At 34.1% G+C, this 25,433-nt stretch overlaps 1 protein-coding gene across 3 annotated transcripts in view; it reads right to left on the minus strand.

Moving 5' to 3' along the window:
- mtgo (miles to go) overlaps positions 1 to 25,433 on the minus strand; it is a 508,417-nt gene that overhangs the window by 22,125 nt on the left and 460,859 nt on the right. For 2 of the 3 annotated variants that reach the window (XM_072532663.1, XM_072532664.1), the window contains 2 exons: positions 9,276 to 9,677; positions 6,592 to 6,828 (listed from right to left, as the gene is read on the minus strand). In XM_072532663.1, the coding sequence (XP_072388764.1) occupies positions 6,592 to 6,828; positions 9,276 to 9,677 (639 nt within the window). Of the gene's footprint in view, positions 1 to 6,591; positions 6,829 to 9,275; positions 9,678 to 11,656; positions 11,818 to 25,433 lie in introns of those variants that run through there. The other variant, XM_072532665.1, reaches the window with a different exon arrangement.

A 25,433-nucleotide genomic window follows, 5' to 3' on the forward strand; every position in this document is an offset into this window, starting at 1 on the left:
TTTAGCAAGTAGTATTTGTTCCAGATCTCCTTAATACCGTATGTCTTCTCAAACACAGGTCCTACTCCAAATGATTAAAAATAAAGCTCTCAAGATGATTAAAAATATGTTTTAATTCTGAAGTGCTGTCAGATGAGTATCAGTTGATATTAATCGTTATTAAGTTTTTTATTATTTTATGTCATACTAGTTTATTATTGTGTTTTTATTGCTTAGTTACCAACTACATAATAGTGTACTTTATTCCCGCGCGGGGATAAAGTGTACTTTATGGTCCGCATGGGCGTAAAGATGCAAAAAAAAAGATAATAAGATTTCCGTAGCGTAGCAACATACCACGAACGATACAATGTCTACTAGTAAATATATTGTCAAAATGAAATCGAATCTTCGGATTTTTTGGAACATATTTATTTGTAGATGCAATAACGAACTAGTATGACATAAAAGAGTGCCAGAGGCACCCGCACGGCGGGTGTTAATAGATGTATATGCCCTCTGGCGACTTACAAACCTTTGGGCCAGAGGTCCTCGAGTTTGTAACATCGTCGCCCTCTGGGCATAAATACCTCTTGGTACATAAATAACTATTATACCCTTTAATTGTCACTTTTGTATCAGTATGCATTAGAGATTAAATTTCCAAGAAAATGGACACGATGTAGAAGAAGAGTAAAAGAAGCCATTTGTAAACCATGGACATATAATACAAATAGACTGTCAACTGACACAAAGCAATCCCTGCATCTCTTTCTAATGGGCCGGGTTTATCGACCACGTGACCTTCCCTTCACTTGTGTTTGGAAAAAATGGCTAACATAACATTATATAAAATTCACGTCGTCCTTCTTCTTCTTTGTGTGCCGTGCTTCCCTATTGGAACCAACAAACTGTGGTAACATTAAATGGAAATAGCATTGATGCGCAACAGATAAATAGAGGTGTGAGACAAGGCTGTGTACTTTCACCATTACTGTTTAATATATGGGTACTCCGAAAAGTTATTTACACAAACACTTAAAAATTATACAGAAGGGATCAACACAAATGGTGAATATATAAATAAAATTCGGTATGTCGACGATACAGTCATTATCGCTGAAAGTGAGAAAAACCTGCAGACGCTACTAAACATTTTGTGATACTAAAGAAAAAAAAACCATGGTTATGAGTAAGAGTGGTAAAGTCATAACAAGGATCCAGATAAACAATGAAGATGTTGAATAAGTGAACAAAATCAAGTACTTACTTGGAGACTTGGAGTCAGGATTACTGAAGATTTAAATCCGAAATTAGATATTCAATTATTAATAGAGCAATCAAAGCAGCCTTTTTGAAAATAAGGAAATTTCTAAGTAACCAAAGTCTCGATTTGCAAATCATATATCGTATGGTAAAATCTTATATCCACTCTATTCTTCTTTATGGCGCCGAAGCTTGGAGCTTTGTAGAAAAATTTTGAAAATACCATGGACCGATCATATTACAAACTAAATGGTGTTGCACAGAATGGGAAGAGATGGAGAATTTTTGACCACCATTAAAAGGAGAAATACAACATATTTTGGGACACATGCTTAAAAATGAGAAGTACCAGTTATTGCAGCTGATTATGAAGGTTAAAATCGAAGCAAACGGGGGTCCTGGTAGACGACAAATATCCTGGCTGAAAAACATTCGCCACTGGACCGGGTTGAACACACAGACGCTTTTAAGAAAAGCAGAAGATAGAGACGAATTTGCAATGGTTATAACCAACCTTCATAAATGGATTTGGCAGCAGAAGAAAAAGAAGATGGGAGAGCTAGGCTACCTCTATTTTTTAGTCACAAAAATAATTTTTTTCTCTAGTCATCATGAAAGTCACGTGTATACAGAGTGTCATCCTTTCCATTTCCTAATTGAATCTTTATTAAAAATCTCACATATTTACTGCCTATAATGGTCTCTAGGGCCAATAAAAACCATTTTAAATCTTTATTTTTCTCATTCATTCAAGCGAAGTATAAGCTCCAAAATTGTAAGCACGTCGTCAACACGTTCTTTCGAAAGACAGGAAGTCATCTAGACGAAATCATTCTCAGATAGATTAGTTCATGATAAGTAAAGAAGAGAGCCTTGTACGTGAATATAACTACTGCAAAGCAATACTTGGTGAAAGTGTAATCCAAAACCATTTGTTTGCAAATATTTTTTTAAACAAGTCGTTCGCAAAAAATTTACGAAGAACCTGTACGCCACAGAAAAAATTTTAAACAACAAATATTGCTGTGATAATTTTGAACAAAAATGTTTTTTAGCACTTTCTGCGTAGAATGAACCGTTCTCTCAGAAACAAGGCTTGAAGCGACCGGCGATTTTGAATGTCAGTTCCGCAGCAAAAAAACAAGTTTACATAAAATTCAACCTTCCTGAGAGCATTTAACGTGACTCGAAATTGTTTGCAATATGAAACTTTAAATTCAGTGTGTTTTGGACATATTATAAAGTGATACATTTTATTGATCTCATGAGAATCGTAAAAATGGTAAAAACCGCGCAATGTTTATTTATTTCGCGTTAATTTATTTAACAGTTTTGAATAAACTGACTTCATTTACGGCAAAATGCAAAAATTTGTACGAAAGCGGTACTCTTCACCTTTAAAACGCATTTTTGATTTTTGTCGATAGGACACTCTAATTAAAAGATATAGAATTTTTACTGTCGAGCTGCTACAAATTTTATTTAAAAAATTGATTTCGCGCACGTGACTGACATTCACCATAGCCGGTAGTTTCAAGCATTGCTGAGAGAACGGTTCATTCAACGATTTATTCGGTTCACACAAAAAGTGCTAATTATAATATTGTTGTTCAAAATAAACTCAGCTACAGTTTTTGTTGGAAACATTTTTTTCTACAGCGAATCTACTCTTGGTAGATCGATGTTTTCCGTACCTCCAATAGGGCAGCCTGGGGGTAGGAGTACCAAACTTTTTGCATCTTTCTGGGGTTCCCAAACTGTTCGTCTCGTTTTTAGAGATCAAATCTATGATTGACTCTTTTTGACATAGACCTTCGAAACTAGCAAAAAGGAAACGCCCAAAAGGAAACAAAAGTAGCAAAAGCTAAGCAGACGCGTTTATACGATCAATTTGATACCAGGCGGGGTAAAACAAATATACCTATTATATAAAATAGACAAACAGGACAAAGAAAGCAAAATATTTTAATCAGATGTATCAGGGACGAAAATAATGAAACAGTTCACGAAAAAATTATATTCTCTTGCCTGACAAAATTTTTAAGTGCATATATTTCATTGAGTGTTATAAATTTGATAATAGTAACATTTTATACTGATAACATACGATTAGAAACACTGAATGAATCCATATCTAGTTCACTAAAATAATACAATGTATGACCCTAGGTTATCTTGTTAACACATTTCACAATTTCACGTGTATAAAAATAGGATATACAAAGATACTGAAAACTTATGTTTATTATTACTGATTATGCTATTATTAATAAACTACAACAAATGACTGGTAGTTTTAATAACATAAGTAGGGGAAACTTGGTTCAGGAGCTAAGAAATATTAGAGTTTCTGATAAATCTGAAATTATCATTTAAACTAGATCAAACAGTTATATTAAATACCGCATCATGTAAAATAATTACGCGGACTAATGAATCAATCTCATGAAGTAATTTCATAGCCGTACCAAAATATGTATATTGTAATAATACAATTCACACAATTCGTCCAACTTTCAGTGTCTGAATTGGTATCAATTGACTGTTATAACGTTATTTCTGTATGAGTTTATATCTACCCGACTGTCTGAAGAGGTAGGGCATACAGAAATAACGTTATAACAGTTTATTGATACCAATTCATACAAGGAAAGTTTGAAGAATTGTGTTCCTTTCGCCGTTTATGTTATATATTCGGCGTCTCAATTATGTATCAATCGATTCATGAAAAAACATTTCTGATTTAATCCCACTTACAGTATTATTCAATTTCTTAGGAGTTGCATCCTTTTTGTATTCCTTATAATCTAAATTGACAACCCAAACCGAAAATACGAAAACTAATTTGGATTTACAATGTATACTTATTAAAAACAAAAACCGATAGCGGACTAAGACCTCTCACGGTCGTACTAAAACGGCACAGACTACTGATCGTACAACAAATTGCACTACAAATCGTAAAGACACATCGTAAAACGTTTTGCCCACACAGACGTGAAAAAATTTCAAGCTATCGGTTGTACAACTAGTTGTTTTTTGTTCATCTTGGCTCCAGCAGTTTAAAAAAAGGTAACAGCTCCTCTAGTATAGCAGCAAACAGGTGAAAAAAAAACTATGGCGTAAGAAACGATTACAGGAAAAACATATTTTTCACATATGAATTTACTTAACGAACTTCTCATCAGAGAATTAATAGATTTTAAGAATTACCTACAAGTTAGTACGGACAGCAATAACGAAACAACATAGAGTTATGAGAGATGCAATTATTACACAAGACTAACTATTATGTTAAGATATTTGGCAACTGGAATTTCATATGACAACATTCGAGAACATAATATTTATTTTTACACAATGTGGCATTCAAATATTTGTGTCCGAAAAAATATTTAGTACGAAAAACCACAGAAACACAGAACCAATGGGCAAGAAGCGATAAAGACAAGTTAGAGTTATTTGCTGAACATTTAGCAACAGTATTCCAACCACACAACAATGAAGAAGGTCAAGAAATTATTAATTATTTAAATTCAGAACAAGCATCAGTAAAGCCAATAATACTAACAACGCCAAAATAATTTAAAGAATAAATTTTGAGACTAAAATCCAGGAAAGGATCACATTGAAGTCTCATCTTATCGACCTATCAGTCTGTTATCAACAATTTCCAAATGACTTGAAAAACTTTTAATAAAAACATAGATTCATACTTTACAGGCGCACAGTGGATAACAAACTATCAGTTTGGATTTCGACGAAAACATTTAACTATCCAGCAATGCCACCGAATAACCCATAATTAACTCCGCATTAGAAGAAAAGGAATATTGAACAATTGTATCCCTATATGTAAGTCAAGCTTTTGATAAGGTTTGGCATAAACACTTCTGTATAAAATTAAACAAATATTACCACCATTATTTCGAATACTTACATCATACTTGGGAAACCGATAGTTCAGAACAAAAGTAAATGAAAAATATTCAAAATGCATCCCATTAAGGCGGGAATTTAGCAAGGCAGCCTCTTGGTACCTCTATTATATTTATTATATACGTCTGATCTACCATCTTCGAATAACGTTTTACTTGGCACATTTGCAGATGACACAGTAGCACTCAGAAGTCATAAACACATCAAAATAGCTACACAACAACTCCAAGACTTGAAGGAGCTTGAAAACTAGCATAGCTTGAAAAAATGAAAATAAATGAAAGCAAGTCACAAGTCAACGCACATAACTTTCACTTTACGACGAGAAACACCACCACTCAGATATCTGTATATATCCCAGATAACAACAATGAGGAAATACCTAGGACTAAAACAACCAAATACATTGGGCTCCACCTTCACCAAACCCTGTGTTGGTAGGAACACATCAGCAAAAAACGATAACAAATAAAACTAAGACAAAAAGAAATCAATTGGTTAATTGGAAAAAAACTCTAAGCTGTCAATAAATAATAAAATTTTAATTTATAAAACAGTTATTAAACTAATATGGACATATGGCATATAGCTGTGGGGCTGTAGTAGTAAATCCAATATTGCTATAATGGAAAGATGTCAATCAAAAATCTTATGAGCAATTGTTGATGCACTCTGGTACGTAACTAACCAAAGAATCTATGCGGATCTCAACAGCAAAAGAAGTAATCCCACAAAAGAAATCACAATACATTCAAAAAATGAACAAACACTCCAATCCATTAATTTCCGAAATACCTCAACATCAAGTTATCAGAAAACCAAAGCGACGGTGGCCAACAGACCAGTAATATGGACACGTGATTCTCTCACTGGAGGGGACCACATTACGCCAGAATCAAGGGACAGGACCTAAACTCATCACAGTACACATGTTTTACATACATGTTTTATTCTGATTGTTATTTTATTGTTTATAATAAAAAAATATTTTGTCAAATTAAACTTTTTGCTGAAAATCAAATTTGTGTAAACAGAATCAAACAAAACAAAATAATAAGGCAGATTAAATAAATTTTTCGTTTATCCAACCGAGTTTTACGACAGATTTTTCAGGTGAAACGATATGACAGGTGAAACTACAACACCACACACGCTGCAATTATCGTTCAAACGGTCAAATCGACTTAAGCTGTACATATTGTACGATGAATCGTATCGTTTGTGGGCCGTTTAAGTAAAACAAAATACGACGAGCATGGTATCCAAACTTTAGATCACGTTTTTTCTCTTTAGAATTTGATGATAGTACGAATGGTACATTTTACTGTTCTTGTAAAAAAAACGACGATTGAGAAGTTTCTTTCGAAACAGTTTCAAAATATTATCAAATCTATTTCAAATTCTTACCTGAACACATACGGAATACTCTTGGCCAGGTTTTAAGTCTTGTATCCTACAAGAGAGGGAAGGACCACTGTAGATTGATTTAAACTTCATTTCTCTGCTTTTGTCGCTGAGGAGGACCTCGTACCTTAGATCGGACTCTGAAATATCAATGTCATGGCTATCGTTGCTCGCTGATTCAGATAAACGGACGGGTGGCGCCCATTGCAATAAGGCACTACGGGAACTTAATTCAGACACCTAAAATAAAAATATACAATTTAAAATGTATTTTTTTTATTGTATTCAAAATAATACATCTTTAAATAAATACGAAATTGTTTGCAAAGTAGTGTTAAAACAAATTAGTAATGTATTCGTTCATGACAATGATGACATTTTCCGGTTAACAGTCTGTAGCAGTTCTCTACCTTTCCTTCCTTCTTAGTTTTAAATGCTGCCCAAGGTATCTTTAGCTTCCGTCTGTGAGTCCACGTTCCCAATGCTTCAGTTTTGTTCAAGCTTGATACTTTTAGTGTCCACACTTCTACTCCATACAAAAGTACAGACCAAATCCATTCTTTGTCTTAGTTCTAAACTGAGATGATTATTGCAAATAAATGTCTTTTCATGTCATCTCTTTTAATTAAAAAAGTTTTATACATAAAAACTAGAACATCGAAGTAAAAAACTTTTGTGGTAAGTGGTATTTTTAATTAACAAATCAAATCAAAAAATCCAAATGGATTACAATAAAGTTCAGAACGTTTTAGGGCTAATCAGTCCATCCTCGTGAACTTTTGGAGTACTTGCGTACCTAACCACAAAACCAAACAGTGGTTGGATTAGCATTAAAGAAAAGTTTAAACTTGAAAGTATTAAATTATACGGCAAAATGTCAGTGTAATTGGATTACTATCCGAGAACATATATCCCTACTAGAAATAAAATATTTCTACACCCGAACTCTAGAACGGGAGTTTGCCACCTCAACAGTTGACTGTTCTTAGCTGCTAAGCAAATGAATCAGGTCGTCAACGACTATATTCCATAATGTTGATGACAATGCACCCCCCTGAGGACACACCTTAGTTGCACTCAGGATTATGGCACCATCATACGTAGAGCTATGGATATTATTCTGCTCTGAAGCATCTGAATAATCCACGTGCATGTTGCGTTGTTGATTTTCTTCCTCATCAGTACACCATGTATTGTATACTTCAATTTGTCTTAAAAAATCCTTTATAATAGAGCTTAAAATAACCCTTACGGGCTAAATCACAGAACGTCTTCGGACTAAATATTCGAACTCTGAATGGACTTTAGGTAGCCACTGAGATGCTATCTAAAGTCTGTTTAGAGACTTCGTCTCAGGACCAGTGCACTGGTGCTCAGAGGACATTTGTGTGTGTGTGTGGCCGAAACGCCGGCTTTAGCAATTTAACATGTTGTCGCCAGATTATGGTGTTCCTGTTATTTCACTCTTGACGACAGTTCCAGGTCTGCCTGTCTGCTCTCCCTATATCATGAACAGTGTAGTATTGCACTGAAATCACTATTTCGACGGGATGCGCGAACGGCCAGGATGGGAGCTTCGCTCATGGGATGTGGCGAGTCAAATGCGATGTATGCGGCTAGCGGAGTCTCATTTAACAGAGCGTACGAGGCGAGGAAACAATGTTAGAAGTCTTTCACCCCGGAAACGACAGGATGTCATCACGTGCCTAGTCGTGGACTAATGAGCACTCCGATGCACATCGCCCCGCCTCAAAACATCTACGATTTTTGTTATTGGCCGACTGATCTGAAAATGCCATATAGAAACATATAAATATGGGACATTATCAATTCATGGCTAGTCCAGGAATAAAGCGCATTCCGTTGTAATGAATTTAAATCGGTTATGGAACCATGTTGGAGTTCTATTTCCCTGGACTCCCACATGAAGAGCATTTGGCTCATAGTTATGCCCTTATCGCGCATCATAGTAGGGAGAAAGGGATGGTCTGGAGCAGATTATAGCGGGGTGGGGTCCTGTTTTACTCGAGTTAATACACCTCGCTCCAATGAATTGTTACACCCGAACGTAATTCCTAGTGATGAACATATCTCACAGGCAAAGTTTAATTAAATTGCTTCACGGCTAGTCTGGTTTCGGCTCCCATATAGGGTCTCCTGTACCCTGGGAGTCCGTTGTCAGGGATCGGTTCGTCAAACTCAGACTCTGTGGCTGGACATTTTCCACCTTTAAAAATGTGTTTTTGTTTCATTCGTTATGTGAAAAATATCAATATTCCACCGAAGATGGAATATACGCAGAGCGCACTTCGAACTAGTCGAAGTCCCTCTATAAGGCACCGTGGGAATGGATAAATGGTCGTAGTTTTCCAGGCACTTCCTTCCCATTTGATGATAAGTAGAAGTATTTAAGTCTGTTGGTCGTAGTTGGTTGACCTTGTCGCTTCTGTGAGTAGAGACAGTTTTGTACGGTGGCTTTGAACCAATTCCATCCAAAAACAATACTATTGAGATTTGTTTGTTATTTAATTAATAACTTTATTTTTGCAATGCGTGGAGGACAGCTGTGGCTGCAACCTCATCTAGAGCAGGTATTATTGTGCAATGAGATCAGGAATATATTTAATGTATAAAATATCGAGTGCACAAAGAATTCAAATAAGCTTTATCTACTAACATAAACATACCTTAGGTGCCTGGACGGACGACAAAATATCAGTAGCAATCTGTATAGAGTCCTCTTCATCGGGTACGCTGCTCTCCTCCCCATCTTCGCTAGTCCCAACACTATTCATACCTTTATCTTTTAATCCCGCTCTCTTTAAACCATTCACTAATTCTTTCCTAGGTATCAAACCGTCGCTCTTTTGCTGTTTGTCATGCAGTTTTTTCTTAAGTTTGATGTGTTGTCGCTGTGTCCTCTCGTCTTTGTAATAAGTAGTTGGATTTGGAGGCGGAGAGTGACCAAGGTGGTTGGCTACCGGATGACCGGATTGGAGATTGGAATGAAATTGTTGTGGGGCAAAGCCAGCAGGAAGTCCGGGGTAGAACTGTTGAGATTGTGGGTTGTTGTTGCCTGGACCACCACCCTGAAACAATTAAGTAATTATATTATAGGAAATATATAAATTTATCTAAATCATACAAAAGTTTTTGTGAAGTGGTCGTTACAGTGTATTATTAGTTAAATAATTAATAGAACCCAATTTAAAAATAACCTGAAGAATATATTGATGGCACGCTATATACATTATATGTACTGTACGTCTTACGTCGTTTTATTTGATGTGTCATACACTAGTATTAGGCTAGTTGTTTTATTTGGACCCAGTCAGAGGCCTTTTTCAGGTTAGTAATGCAAATTTACCTTATATTTACCTTATGCTTTATGTATAAAGCAAATGTCTATTATCATCCCTAGTGCCATGTGACATGTCGTATGTCACTATACGTTCATTAATACCGAAGTAAACGTGTAATTATTTTTTAATAACTTTATACTCCATCTTGATCGAAAATGACATCTGTAGTTCCCCTAAATTAAGTACCTGAATTTGCCAGTTGTTCCACTGAAATGCGATTTAGTGTAACAACTGGCAGATATTTCTACATGTTTGACTAAATTACAAAACATTGTTACTCCTCAAATAGTTTCAAACTACTTAAAAAAAGTGACGAACTTCATAGAACATAAAAAACTAACCAGTATGGATCACAATGCTGTTCTAAAGGTTATTACATTTTTAAGCTGTCCAGGCTGGCGAAATCAGAATACTATTTTGTTGTCTAAGTGTATGTTGCTATTGACCTCTGCTACAGGTTAGATGCTACAAGACTTCTGGTTCTTTATGAGGTATTTTTCAAAACCCAAGAGCCTGGTGATTTGCTAAATGAAATTCAAAGACGTGCAGCAAAATACTGGCCGCAACATGAAGAAAGCAATAACTTTAATAACAATACTGCACTTAAACTATTTTCTTCTCTAATATATTTTAACTCTCCATTACACCGAATATTATGTTCGTAAAGACATAGAAAAGTTGTTAAAAGACAAAATGTCACAAAGTAATTTAAGTTTGCTGCGAAAGATATGTCCTTATGTTAAGATTTCTGATAACTCTATGTTATAACTACTGGCAGATGTGGAGTAATATTCTAAATGAATAAGTACAGTATGTTTAAATCGTACATTGTACATTTAGATTTAGCGTTCAGTTGCAAACTATGCACACGCACAGTCGCATACACGCATACAACAAATTAAATCCAATCTCGGAAACAGCTACACAATACGCTGGAATTCTTTTGGAAAATGATCCAACACCTACTCCAAATTTATTGCAAATATTGCGAAAAAAAAACAGATATTTTTGAATCAACTGTGATTGTACATATATAACAGCATACTACAAGGAATGTGCTGACCGAACTTGATTACCAACATTTTCTGGATGGACTCTTTTTTAAAACATTGTTGTTTGTTAATTATTACAATGTTCTTTTTTCTTTAAAATGAAATATTTACTTATGGGTTACCTTTCCTTATTTCGTTGTAAACTAAAAATAAAACCAAAATGCGAAAAATGTTAATGATCTTTGTATACTTTTTTAATTCTAACAAATCTTGAATATTGCAATTATATTAAATCAGCAAACGCTATTATAGAAATACACAATGGATATAGGTACCTATATTGTTTAAGAAAATTTATTTCATTTTCATTTTTTTGAAAATTTTTCATTTTTGTTCCTGATGGCCTCATTCGTGTGTTCGTGTAATTTCATTTCACCCGTCCGCTGTTGGGTTAAAAATAAATTATATATTCAGTTTCTTACTTTATGCACAACACCAAAAAAAAACAATCAATGATTTGTAATACTTGAAAACCCAAGAGAATAGACAGCAATTGGTTAGGTTATAAATGAATCCAACAACATAACAATAATAATTAACCTAACCACTAATCGCAAATATACATTTGTGTATTCAGTACACTATCACAAGGTCACCATATGTTCCTTCCGTAGCGACAATTAAGGACACTAAATTATGCAATAACTAACCTACCTTACTGTTATCATTCTTGTCGTCTTCACCATCTTTACAATAAATCTTATCATCGTCTTTTTGCATGATACCGATCCTGTATAATGAATACTCGTAACACTGAACTCTACATAGGTAACAAACACTTCATAAATATGATGTGGCAGGAGTTGATACTGGTATATGAATGATTATATTGCTTACGTTGCCTCGCGGGAGTATAATAAATTGCTATCGTATAGATAAGATTATTTTAATGGATTAATAGAATTGTACACTTTTTTAAATGACGACAATGTGTGCTATGCAACCTCTGTGAAGTACTGAAAATGCATCGTTTACGTCAGTTATGAGGCGATAATATTCTAGACATTTTAAAACTACTAATATTATATTTATAGAACAAAAAAACGTTGAAACACTGGTATTGGATCTTGAACATAAAGTAGTAAAAGATGTCGATAATTTTGCTGCAATAAACCTCAAAAAAATGTTAATTGCTTTCCAATCAAAAAAAAAAAATGGAAGTTAAAGAAATATAACTCAATTCAGCTAATAAACCAGTTAACGTCCTTCGTGGCAAATTGGAAGGCTGTAGAAATAATATATTATCGGCAAAATAATTAAAATACAAACAAAGTGACGTAATCAGAAAGTTGCGAAATAAAACACAAATTAAAAAAAGGTATATCGAATTCTTATACAAAATTGGATTAGGGAAAAAACTATATCAGGTTTAAAGGGGAAACGCACCATGTTGTAATTTATGAATTGCAACATATGTATAAAGTGGTAATAATTTGTTAAGGACCAGCTATATATTACTTTACCATTATGCACTAGTAGTATCCCTGAGTGATATAGAAATACTAAAGAAGAAAAACGAGCTACATTTTTTATTTATAGATCTTGAGAAGACGTATGACACAGTTCCTAGACAAGGGAGATGTATGATAGAGAAATGGGTTCTTGAGAAGTGTCATTTTTGTGAAGGATATGTATGATAGAGCGAACACCAAAGTACACACGTGTGTCGAATTGATCGAAAGTTTTCCAGTAACGGTTGGTTATGGATGTACTGACAGAGGAGGTAAGAAAGGGGGCTCCTTAGCCACTGCTTTTTGCGGATATCATGTTACTGGAGGAGAGCAAACACATGTTGGAGAAGGGCTATTGAAGAGAGAGTACTTAAATTAGAAGATCGAAAACGGAGTATATTTGGTTGGGAGAAACAGGAGTGACTGGGGACATCGAATTGCTTGCAGAGCATCTGGGACGAGTGGAAGAATTTAACTAGCTTGGCTCCTATATAAAGAAAAATGGGACACTAGATCGAAAAATTGTCCATAAAACACAAGCTGTTTGAAAAGGTAAAAGAAATAATAAATTAGACTTACTCACAATCAATTTAATTTAACTATCAGACGACCGGTTTCTGTGTGGCTTATCGAGTTGTCGATATAAAAATTCTGAAATATTCGCAAATTCTAGAGTCTAATGCAGTCATTTTTTGTTGTATTTTAGGATGAATTGCAGGAACCAATACCAAGGCTTTTTAAGGATAAGGCGGTAAATCCAGAGAAGAGAAAACCAACAAGATGGAGACAAAAAAATGAGGAACACTATGATCGAAATGACAGAAAAAGAAGCCGTAATTCTGGACAGCAGTATACTTCTAAGAAAACCAAGACGATTTTTAGTTCACGTGAAATTGGCGAACCGTGTGAATGTAAAAATAAATGTAGGGAGAAACTGCAAGGTAATCATGAACATTTATTTAAGAAATTTTGGGAGTTGGGCTCATTCGACCTTCGAAATAGCTATCTCTTTGGGTGTATCAGAGTAAAAAATAAGAATATATCGTATAAGAAAAAACAAAAACATTTCTAGAAGAAAATTTACCGCTGAATATTTGGTTAATGTAGGGGAGATGGAAATTAAAGTATGCAAGACTGAATTCCTAAGTGTTCATGGTCTTCAAAAGTCTTGTGGAAGAATTGAAAATATTTTTAAAATGAAGTCACTCGGGGCTATGGTTCCTATTCCTGATAAGAGAAGTAAGCACACAAACAGACCTAATAAACATTCAGAGGAACAGATTCAATCAGTAAAAACTCATATTTAATCCATTCCAAAATACCAAAGTCACTATAGCAGAGCCATGCTATAGCACCTATATACAGATTTTTATGTGCCATGGTGTAGAGAAATGAATATTACGCCAGTTAAAAAAAGTGCATACAGAAAAATATTTTGTACTTATTATAACATAAGGTTTAAATTACCTCGTTCTGATACGTGTAAGACTTGTGATGAGACGACTATTAAAATTCAGGCATCAAAAGACGTTAATAACGAAGAACAAGAAAAAGAGCTAGCTACTTTCTTAACCGTACATATTGCTCGAGCTGATGCAATGCAAACTTTGCTAAAAACTGAAAAAAACGAATGTGTTACAAACAAATCAAAATTGGTAATCTCGTTTGACTTACAGCAAAGTATGCCGATGCCAAAATTAACCACTGGTCCTGCATTTTACTGCAGAAAACTGTGGCTTTATAACTTGGGGATTCACGACTGTACCAATGATAAAGGACACATGTACTTATGGACCGAAGATCAAGCTAAGTGCAAAGCAGATGAGGTTATTTCTGTTGTGATGAAATTTTTGAAGAACAAGTCAGATTATGACGAACTCGTTGTTTTTACCGATAAATGTCCTGGTCAGAACAAGAATTGGCAATTAATAGCTTTTTGGTTGCAGTTAGTCAGGGAAAAGAAATTTAAACAAATAACGCATCACTTTCTGGTTAGTGGTCATTCCCATTCGTGGTCAGAGAAACCGTGCACCCATTATTTATTCGCCAGAAGGTTGGGTAGATATTATCACGACAGCAAATAAAAAGAATCCTTTTGTTGTTACCCAGATGACCCAAAATGATTTTTACAGTTTTGAACCTCTTCTCAATAATATTAATAAAAATGCACGTTTTTAGGACAAGCAGAGCTTAAATTTTGCAAAAATATACAGCTTTCAATTTAAATCAGAAAACGTGGGGTCAATTTTTGTCAAACATACTGTCAATGGAGACTATCAAGAAGTTAATATCTTAAGGAAAGGCAGACCTGTAACAATAGAGTTGTCAAACATTCTCAAGAAATATAACGAGCCTCTGAAAATTGCGAAAAATAAACTGGAAAATATAAAAAGCTTGTAACCTTATATTCCGCCAGTCTACCATACTTTTTATAATCAGTTAAACGAAGCTTCTGACTATGTGAATGAAGAAGTGGAAATTGTAGAAACATAACTTAGTTTATTTTTTTGTGTTACGATTTTTTAATTTAAGAACATGTTAAGCCACATTTTTTTCGAATAAACATCTTTTTTTATATAAATATGTGTTTTTTATGTGAAATAATAAATGCACATGAAATTTAATAAAGAACATAATTAAATAACAAGCGTTAAGGTTTTTACATTTAAAGCAATATTTTCTAGATTTTTTTAAAACTTTAAACATCAATATCTCGGTTTTATTATTTTGTGGCTTACCACTATTTTACAAGAAGCTCTTCAAATATAAACACTGAATTAACTGGTTTTTTAGAAAATGCATTTAACGACAAAATCATATGTAGCATACGACTGGAATGTAAAATTGAACACAATAGTAAAAGAAGTACCTGCTAAAACTTATACTTATAACCTTATATTGTAACCGTATTGTAACCTTAATATAGCATTCTATGGTATGAAAAGAAATAGTTTTTTTCCTTGGAGTTATATGACTACGGGCCCTTCAAGGCTCATTCGCCGGTACACTGATTTATACATTCTAATACTCAATATGCCATACCAATGTACAAATAATATGAATGCTAAAAAGCCAAGAATGAACAATAAAGCATTTTTCGTTACCATTGATGACGAACCAAAAAACTTATGAACACTTTTTTATAAAATATTTTGGGCATTACGGATCGCATGCTGCGAACAACTTTTAAAAAAGTAGATCAACATGGCCCTGTTGTAATTTTTTTTTAATCACTGTTTTCGTGTATGCCCAATGTTTATTGGGCTTGGTCTGCAAAAATAAATAATCGTTTGTATGTTATTTTATGCATCTAGGAAAAAACCTTTATTAACTTCTATAGGGGCTATAAACTTACATGTTAGTGTATTGATGTAGTAGTAAACTGACACGTTTTGATTTACAACAATAGATAATTGTATAAGATATAAGAACAGAGACCACAAGGCAAGATCAAAAGCGGCAAGAGTAAGTGGTTGCCTCCGAGAAACCATATGGAGAAACAAATATCTGACCACGGAAAGCAAAATGAAAGTATACAAGACAACAGTAAGACCAATCCTAACATTATGTAGCGGAGACAAGGACCGATACAAGAAAACGAAACAACAAATCAACAATATCGAAATGAAAGTATTAAGATCAATAGCGGGCATATCATTAAGAGACAGACAAACTAACAGAAGTATACGCGAACAATGCAAAATTCGAAATATTGACAGGTGGATAAAAACAAGAAAAAAAACTGGAACGAATATGTAAACCGAATGGAACCAGACAGATTAGCGAACATCTGTAAAAACACCAAGCCGTATAGCAGAAGACCCGTTGGAAGGCCGCCAAAAAGGTGGAAAGATAATGTACAGTCAACAACGACTGAAACGGAATAAGAGGCAGACAAATAAGAGTAATCCTAGTCGCACTAAATGTTGTAGATTTACTTTCAATCGTGAAATTACACATTTATTAATAATGCTTCATGTTAAAAAATTTTTAGTACTAAAGTGACTAAAATTTTTTTTAATAAAAAATCGAAAATTCCATTATAATAAAACTATTACATTACACAAAATTTGCACAGATTACACTGCTCGTTGCTAACATTTAAATAATAATAGATTACTACTATAAAAAATACATCAAATAAAAATATAAAAATTATAAAAAAAAACGAAAAAAAGTTAACTTACTAGATTTGTTTAGATGAAAAGTAGAAATAACTATTTATTTTTGCCTAAATATAACGACTTTGGCAAACATCACTTTTATGCGAGATATATTCAATATTTATATTTATTTTCAACTATAATTAAATTATCTTTGTAAAACATTATACTTACACGACAAAAAAATATGTTAAAAACAAATTTAGTTACTTTTACCTTGGAACCGATACAAGCAAACCTCACGAAGAAAAGAACGGTAATGATTGCCGATGCCGACTGATATTGCCCATTGTCATAAATATGTGTTCCATGTAAACCTGTCTCCTATAATGGGTCAAATATTGTTTTGACCTTGTCGAAAGGTAGGATATCAAATTGTGCGCGAAATTTAAAATATACCAACGACTAAATAAAATTGTTAACAGCACGATTAGTCAAATTATATTTTTCCATTTGAGTAGTAAATTTCGCTTCGCTTATTACTTGTTGTTATTATGAGCACTTAAACGAATATGCACTTATCACATAAATATAACCTTAATATTGTGAAATATAAATTTTATTTTCAAACCATTCGACAAGTGGTTAAATGGTAATTATATAAGAAAGTTGGTATACCTAAAACAAAGTTTTAAAAACACTAGAGAACAAACATCTATAATAGACTATATTCTATCGGATAGAGAGTTACATCCCTCTCAAATCTTGGATGTAAGAGCACTAACATCAGGAGAAATAGGAACCGGTCACAAATTAGTATTGTGCAAAATTCGAATGAAAACAAATACACCAGAATACACCCAAAGATAAAAGTCGAAAGCTTACAGGATGACTCCACAAGATATCTTTTCCAAAAAAGAATAACAAAAAGAACCATGGTAGTAACCAAATTATACGAACGACATTGCCATCAGCGAGTCAGCGTTATCCCGCCGGCAAGCGTTATATGTAGCGCCATAGTGCTGACAATTTTCCGTGTCATTAGTGCTAATGCCGTCGCGTTGATGACGCGAAAAACAGGGCGGATAATTTTTAAGTCATACGTGACTGTAGTTGCGTGGCGTTGGAATCACTTTGTCCACGTATAACTTGATGCGCACTACTAAGGCGATTGGCCGCGCTGCAACGTTTGCCGTCAGGATAACGCGGACTCGAAGACGGGAATGTCCATATCCAATGTCGTATAGTTTACTCCATGGTAGTGCCATTTTCCGGTTGGGCCTACGCTCACGCGGCGCTGCTAACGTGATGACATTAGGCGCGTATAACAGGGTCCTTAAGGCGGCTACAGACACAACTGCAAGCTTGTCCGGCGTGCTTCTTCAATATTTTTGTACAAGTATGCACAATTTACATTCGGAACCACACGAGGTAGGAAAAAAAGAAAATCCCGAATAAAAAAGCGTGCGGTGTACTGTAAACAATGGTTGATGAAAACGAAAACCTATTCTCACATTAGCTTACTAAAGGCCTATTCTCACTATAGTGCCAGGCATGTGCTCGGCTTGTGCCCTGCTCGAGACCTGCAAAATTACTTTTACGTTATTTAAATGGGTTTACCGACGGTCCGTTCTCACTACAAGTGCTCGGAGTGGGAACGGTCCGTGCCGTGCATCGGACAATCTTTTCAAACAATATTTTCCTAGCCCGTGCCTGGCACATTACTTGCACAGTCCTACATAGTGTGAATACTTCAGACGAGTTTCGACAGTTAAAATGGTGCGACCAAAATTATTTTCGCATCATACTGATGAAATACAAATGTTTTTATTTATTATTATTTATATTAACGTTAGTTTAATGCGACGAGTAAAAAAATAAAATCAAATTTTATTATTTTGCCATGGCACAGATCCAGCTTCCGAATTAAAAAATGTTGTAAATTGCTCCCTTACATTAAATGCCACCTGTTGCGCATTTCCACCCTGTTTCGGTAGATTCAAGAGGCAAGTATCCTTCACTGCATTTTCATCATCATTTGTCTCCGATAAAGGATTAATTATATTATTTCGCAAGAAGTTGTGTAGAATACATGTGGCCAAAATAATATTTTCCACACATCCAGGTTTAGCATGCAATTTTCTAAGGTAAATGCGGAATCTTTGCACCAAAAGTCCAAAAGCATTCTCAACCATACGTCTTGCACGGCAATGTCTATAATTAAATATTCTTTTTTTTTTGTACATTGTTTTTGTACATTGTTAATAGTTTGCTGTTCTGAAAACGGTCGCAAAAGATTTTCTTTTAATGGAAAAGCAGAGTCCCCTAAAATAGCCTAACCTAACCTAACCTTCGACTGCCTGTGCAAAATACCGCTGAAAGCATGCTGCGAGCGCGGATAGTGTGAATATTCACCAAAAGCATGGCATGTGCCGGTCAGGTGACGAGCACGGGCCTGGCACGTCTAATGAGAATAGACCTTAAGTGAGCTGAAAATATATCCGCGTGACTGGCACAATTATCTTAGAATGGATGAACAGACGTATTTAAACCTTTTGTCTCTTGTCTGTTGTGAAACAGGTGGTAATACCAAAGTGTGGGCTTATAATGTTCATCTAAATCCATTTCAGAATGATCCGCATCTTCAACTGTTTTCTTTTCTCTTCTATAATTAGTCCGGAAAAAGTTTATTTTTTTAACATCTGCATCCTTTTCGGCATTAACGTCAATTAACCACTAGTTCAAGCTTAACAATCTTGGGTACACACGTACCGTTTTGCTTGCGCAAGCGAGCTTAATTCAAGCATGCATAATTAAGATCCTTTCAATCCTCAAGCCGCTTATACAATCACAAAGCTTGTACCACATTTCCATACAGACACTCAAGCGTGCTTGTCCAAAAAGATTTAACAAGCATGCTGGACAAGCTTGCATGTGTGTAGCCGCCTAAGATCTCTGAAACGAAAAACTTTCAACAAGGTACACAGTAATATTTAGAAATCAGTCAATTAACCTCTAACGTTCAATGAACGGAGAAGAAAATATTTATGTTTATGGTAATATTAAACAATTTACATAAAACATAATTATTTAGTGTGTATACTATCGAGTTCTTTGTTTTGAGAGGTGTAAATATTTGCTAATAATCCAAAAAACACAATAAGTAGGTATTATGTGATTCCCAATCAAATTTAAAAAAAAAATAGTTGACCCTGTTTTAAACCGATATGAAAACTATAGGAAAAATAGAGTTCAAATATTTATAACAGCATTAGCAATAGATTAGTTCCAAATGATAACATACTATTTTTAGCACAGCCAATGATAGAACACCAGCACATTAATTTTATTGACCCAGCTAACAGCATCTTGAGTGAGTGTACAAATTATTTTCTGGACATTTTAATTGACGCCATTTGCATTGTTTAGCAGCGCGATAATAATTTTATAAATTTAATGTTTTCAAATAATATGTGCAAGTATAAAATAGCGTAGAAGATTATTTTCAGTATCACATAAAATGTTTTATTTAAGAAATGACTCATCAACTCATAGGTTTTATTCCTAATAAGAAATTTTAAATATACTTTACTATTGTTACTGGAAATTAACCACAATTTTAGTTTAAAATATGTTTATATTGCCGTTTCAATTTCCACTTCGAAAATTGTTCCCAAAATACAAATTTTGGGACATTTTTCACATTTGGTCCCAGTGAAGATAGCTTCAAATGAGTTTGACAGAATGAAATATTTGTGTTTGGCAGTGTTGAAATTTACGTTACAAATGAAACATGCAATCAAAAGCAATAAGATATTTAAAAATTAATACTTTAGAATTACCAAAAAATAAAAAGTAAATAGTTTTAACACAGTTTTTAAAAGTTAATAGTAAAATGTCAGTATAAATAATAAAGTTAAAACGACATCTGTTGATGAAAAACTGAAAAGATTTAAGCCGATAATAGGAAAAAAACATCTGATGCCAAGTCATTAAGTTGGTTTTAGATCTTTTCTGGGCTGTGGACTGATTTCGACGTGATGGAAGGCCGAGTAATTGGTCTTGGTCCCTACTAACGTGAGAAGAGAACGACCGGTGAAACTAAGAACAGTCCAAATAGCATCCGGCGTGGGTGAACCGGGTAGCCGCCGGACGCCGAAAAGCGCAGCAATCATTCCCCATTTGCTACACCTTCCTTCGCCCAAAATACCTTCATCTGAAAATTCCTGTTCTTACTGTCACCCTCCATGTCTGCGGCATAAATCACAGTCAACAAATGGTCAACGACCAAGATATCCAAAGATACATCAGACCTGAACTCCGAGTACAATCAGAAGGCATCACCCTTATCCATCATTTATATATCTATTAAAGAAGTCAACAATAAAAACATACCATCACTAACGAGTTAACAGCAGCTCAGAGACAAAACATCTATAACTAACTATAACAAGCAGCGAAAGATCAGAATTTGATATCAATCTGAGGATACAAAAACACTCATAATTACTAAAGAATTTTTTGAAAACAATTTCTGGATTGAAATTACTTCTGTAAATGTCGAAACTGCTGAGAAAAAAATATTAAATTAGTCTACCATTGGAAAGAAAATTAAATTATGGGACGGAAAATATATTAACGGTGGGAAGTTTTCAATTTGTCACCTTGTATAAAAGTTTAATAAAGTCGAGCATCAAATATTAAAGGAGCACTCCTGAGACACTTATCTACACAAATTTATTGCTTAAGCGTTTAAAATACTTTCTTTTAATAAATCTGCTTTGTTCAGGCACCAAATAGGTACACCATCTGGTATATCAAAATAATAATACACGTAACTATTTTATATCAATCACGTCTAATAATTTTTCTGACATCAGTCCGCCTATCTATCCAATTTTACAAAATCGTGGTGTCAAAAGCGACATCAAAATTTTATGAATGGATGACCGTTCCCGTCTTCGTCTTACTTTATGAATGAGATACGTCGTAGTAGTACAAGTACCCCTCCACGCATTCTCAAGAAGATAGCCAGATAAATTTTGTAGTTTGTACATGCCGGATACAATTTCACATAATAACATTTCATGATTAGAGCATTTCCGGAGGTGCTTATCTAAATATATTATTAAACACGAACCATTCTCTCTGAAAACAGGTCCGGCGTAAGGAAGTGGTTTGTAAAAGAACTCAAACATTATATCTAAACTAAAAATAAGAAATCTAGTCAACAAATTATTTTTTGTTTTATTCTAGAAATAAACCATTAATAGAAATTCATGTTAATGTAAATAATAAATATGTATTTCATCAATTCATGTAAATAATAAATAATCATCAAATAAAAACTGTTGTATCAATTATTAGAATAGGTAAGTTTTTTAGAGTAGTACCTTGAAGTAATTTTTTTACTAATATGCCAGTCTAACTTAAATTAACACTGAAATTATATCTTCACATTTTGCATCCACATCCAAATTCAAAAGATAGAAATATATGTGCTTGCTTGACGTTTACTACTACAATATTTTTATTTCCAATTATCTGTTGGCAGTATGTGTTCTATAATGATAAAATATAAAAGTTTTTATGCAAATCTAAAAAACCAAATGCAATATTTAAAAAAATATGACTTGTGAACAAAATCGCATTCAACTTAATACTGAAATGCTGCTTATTTTGATAACGTTACGTACCCTACTTATAGATCATGACAATAAAACATAATGACGATACAATAATTCATATTTTCATGAATTATTCATGAATACAGTTTATAATAAACATTACTCAACAAGACTAATCCAGTATTAAACGATAAGAAGGACCGATATGAAAATGTTATTATTAAATGTGTAAATCTAAAAGAAATCAGCAAATTTGTCCAATGTTTATAATTTTGTATTAAAAAGATATTCGAAATTAACTAAATCCTAAAATAACCATGGAAAATTTTTCTTTCAAATTTGAACAAAATTTAAGGGTTGAAAAAAATAAAATTTTTAATGATCTATAACAGCATGTCAAATTAATTCAAATACTGAAAATATCGGAATAGATGACAAGTATATTCATGTCATTAAAAATTTGTACTGGAATCAAACTGCTATCGTAAAAATTGGAGATAATTACACCGACGAAATCTCCATACAACGAGGAGACAAGGTTGCATTTTGTCGCCAACATTGTTCAATGTTTACTCGGACCAGTTATTTAAAAAGGCACTTGAGAGACAACCATATGGAATAAAAATCAACGGGGAACTACTTAATGTGATTAGATATGTAGACGATACAGTAATTCTGTCAGATAATATTAAAGGTGTCCAAATTCTGCTTGATCGTATTAGGAAAGGAAATGGGCATTAAAATAAACTCAAACAAAACCAAATTTTTAGTGTTTAGTCTTGACTAACATGACATATTTGGGAACTGTGATAACGGACCAACTAGATCCAGACATAGAACTAAAACGTAGAATAGCAGTGACTAAAATTACTTGTATGAAAATGAAGTCATTTCTCATCATCTCAGTTTAGAACTAAGACAAAGAATGGTTAAGTGCTATGTTTGTTCCGTACTTTTGTATAGTGCAGAAGTGCGGACGCTAAAAGTATCGATCATGAACAAAACTGAAGCATTGGCAATGTGGGTTCATAGACGAATGCTGAAGATACCTTGGGCAGTAAGGAAAACTAATGAAGAAGTACTAAGGAGCGTCAACAAAGATAGAGAACTGCTAAAGACTGTTAAACATCGAAAAATGTCTTATCCGGGACATATAGTAAGGGGAAGTCGATATAAAATATTACAACTGATCCTTAATGGCAAAATGGAGGGCCGTAGAGGTGTAGAAAGAAAACAAGTTTTGGTTAAAAAACATTCGTGAATGGACTCAGATATCAAATGCAGGACAATTATTCCATATTGTAAAAGGACGCTGGCATATAATAGGTTAAAACGCGCCGGGCTCCATGTTGGGGATCAATTACAACAAATTGAAAAAGAAAACACCTAAAATGCAGAGTAGAACATGCAAAGGAAGGCCATCGTACAAATGAGATTAAAAAGTAACAGCGGACGCGCAAAACCTGATTTTGGTGTGAGAGTGAAAAGTGACAGTGGACGCGCAAAACTTAACAGGCATCAGAACTTCGAGGGGAGGTCCAATATTGGAGAAATCAAAGAAGACACAGGCTCAATCTAATCTTTACTGCTACTTAAAGAAGAAGAAAGGTAAATGTAACTGTAAATTCGTAAAGCAAAAAAGACGATTAAATGACCTTAACGAATAGCACATATGAATTATGTACAAGACTTTTAAAGTCGCTGTCATTTTCAAGTGTTTTATTTCATTTACTTTCTGTACCCATATTCGTGATTGTTTTATCTTAGGGTAAGGAAGTGCATACAGAATAATCTCTGCCGATGTGCTGCTAGTGAAGGAAAGAGAAAGAGTATACGGGAGAACAAATGAAGACAGCAACAGAACGTTTAAAAAATAGAATAAAGAAGGACGTCCATTTTGGTGTGACAAGACAACGAGACGCGAAGGGTGGCGCAGTGAACGAAGTCGCTGATTCCTAATCTAAGAAGATGGATGGACTGCGGACATCGAAGTTTGGATTACTTCCTGATGCAGATGCTCACAGAACATGGATGTTTCAAGGCATACCTTTACAGATTTGGAAAGGCAGAAAAAATCAAATACTTGTACTGTGAAATATCGTACACTGTGTCACATACTCTATTAAAAAAATTTGTTAAAATCCTTTATAAAAGGTATATAAATTAAAAACCCAATCGGACTATGTCATGAAGACAAAACGTTTTCGGAAACCATGTTCCATCATCAATAGCCCAATAGTCATCATAACATAGCCCGATTGGGATTTTAATTTATATACCTTTTATAAAGGATTTTAACAAATTTTATGTGATACATGGTATACAGCCAGCTACAGGAACTTAGTTTCCTTGTGGATTGGTATGAGATAGATGGATGGTACAGAGGAGCCTGCTTGAGAGCGAGCTACGAAGTAGGATGCAATCAGTCACGGAACTGGTAAATATTATGCGTGAATGAGAGATCGGGAGAGGGCGCTGCTCCAGCCGGTAATTCATGGTTGGGAAGGGTTTTTCTTTAGCAGGTTGGTCTCTGGCATTGTCAGCGATGGTGTCCCAACAACCCCTGCGTGCGGTCTCGGATATCATCGTAGGGGTAGAGTCTAATAGGGGCTTTTAAAGAAATTAGACTAAGAGAATTGTACGTGGCTAGAAGAACAGCAACTGCGACCAATCTTCCAGAACAGTTACTAGGCCCTACTACGTTATGAAAAACCAAAAGGTATAACACAAAAAAAGGGTCATTTACTAAAACTTTTACAGTAGATCCCCAGTCAGTTCTATAGAAATGTTAGTGATATCGATGATGAATAAATGTTTTTTATCATTTTTTGTTTTTATTAGCGCTTACGTAGGCACTTAATATTTTCTACACTTTTTTATCTGCTGGTAAATGCTGAGGCAAAAGACCGTAAGTCACAATATTATACAATATATAAAAAAATTTTGTATCACACTAAGACAATATTGTTTAACTAATATACAATGTTACAATTATATAAATATATAATTTCATAGGTCTTCAGATTTAGAATGATTGTAATAATTTTCTGGAATTTATCTTATTTAATCATTATCCAAAACTTCACTAGATGGAAATACTACCATTTACCTCTACGGTACAGACATATTTTTTCACCTAAACGTTTCTGATGGATTCAAAAAAATATTCATGTTTATATTTTTTGACCTGATTATGGGGGCTATGATGTATCATTTACGTAAATAATTACATACTAGTATAAAATTCAGA

The sequence above is a fragment of the Diabrotica undecimpunctata genome, chromosome 5 (genome assembly GCF_040954645.1).
Source record: "Diabrotica undecimpunctata isolate CICGRU chromosome 5, icDiaUnde3, whole genome shotgun sequence".
Lineage (NCBI taxonomy): Eukaryota > Metazoa > Arthropoda > Insecta > Coleoptera > Chrysomelidae > Diabrotica > Diabrotica undecimpunctata.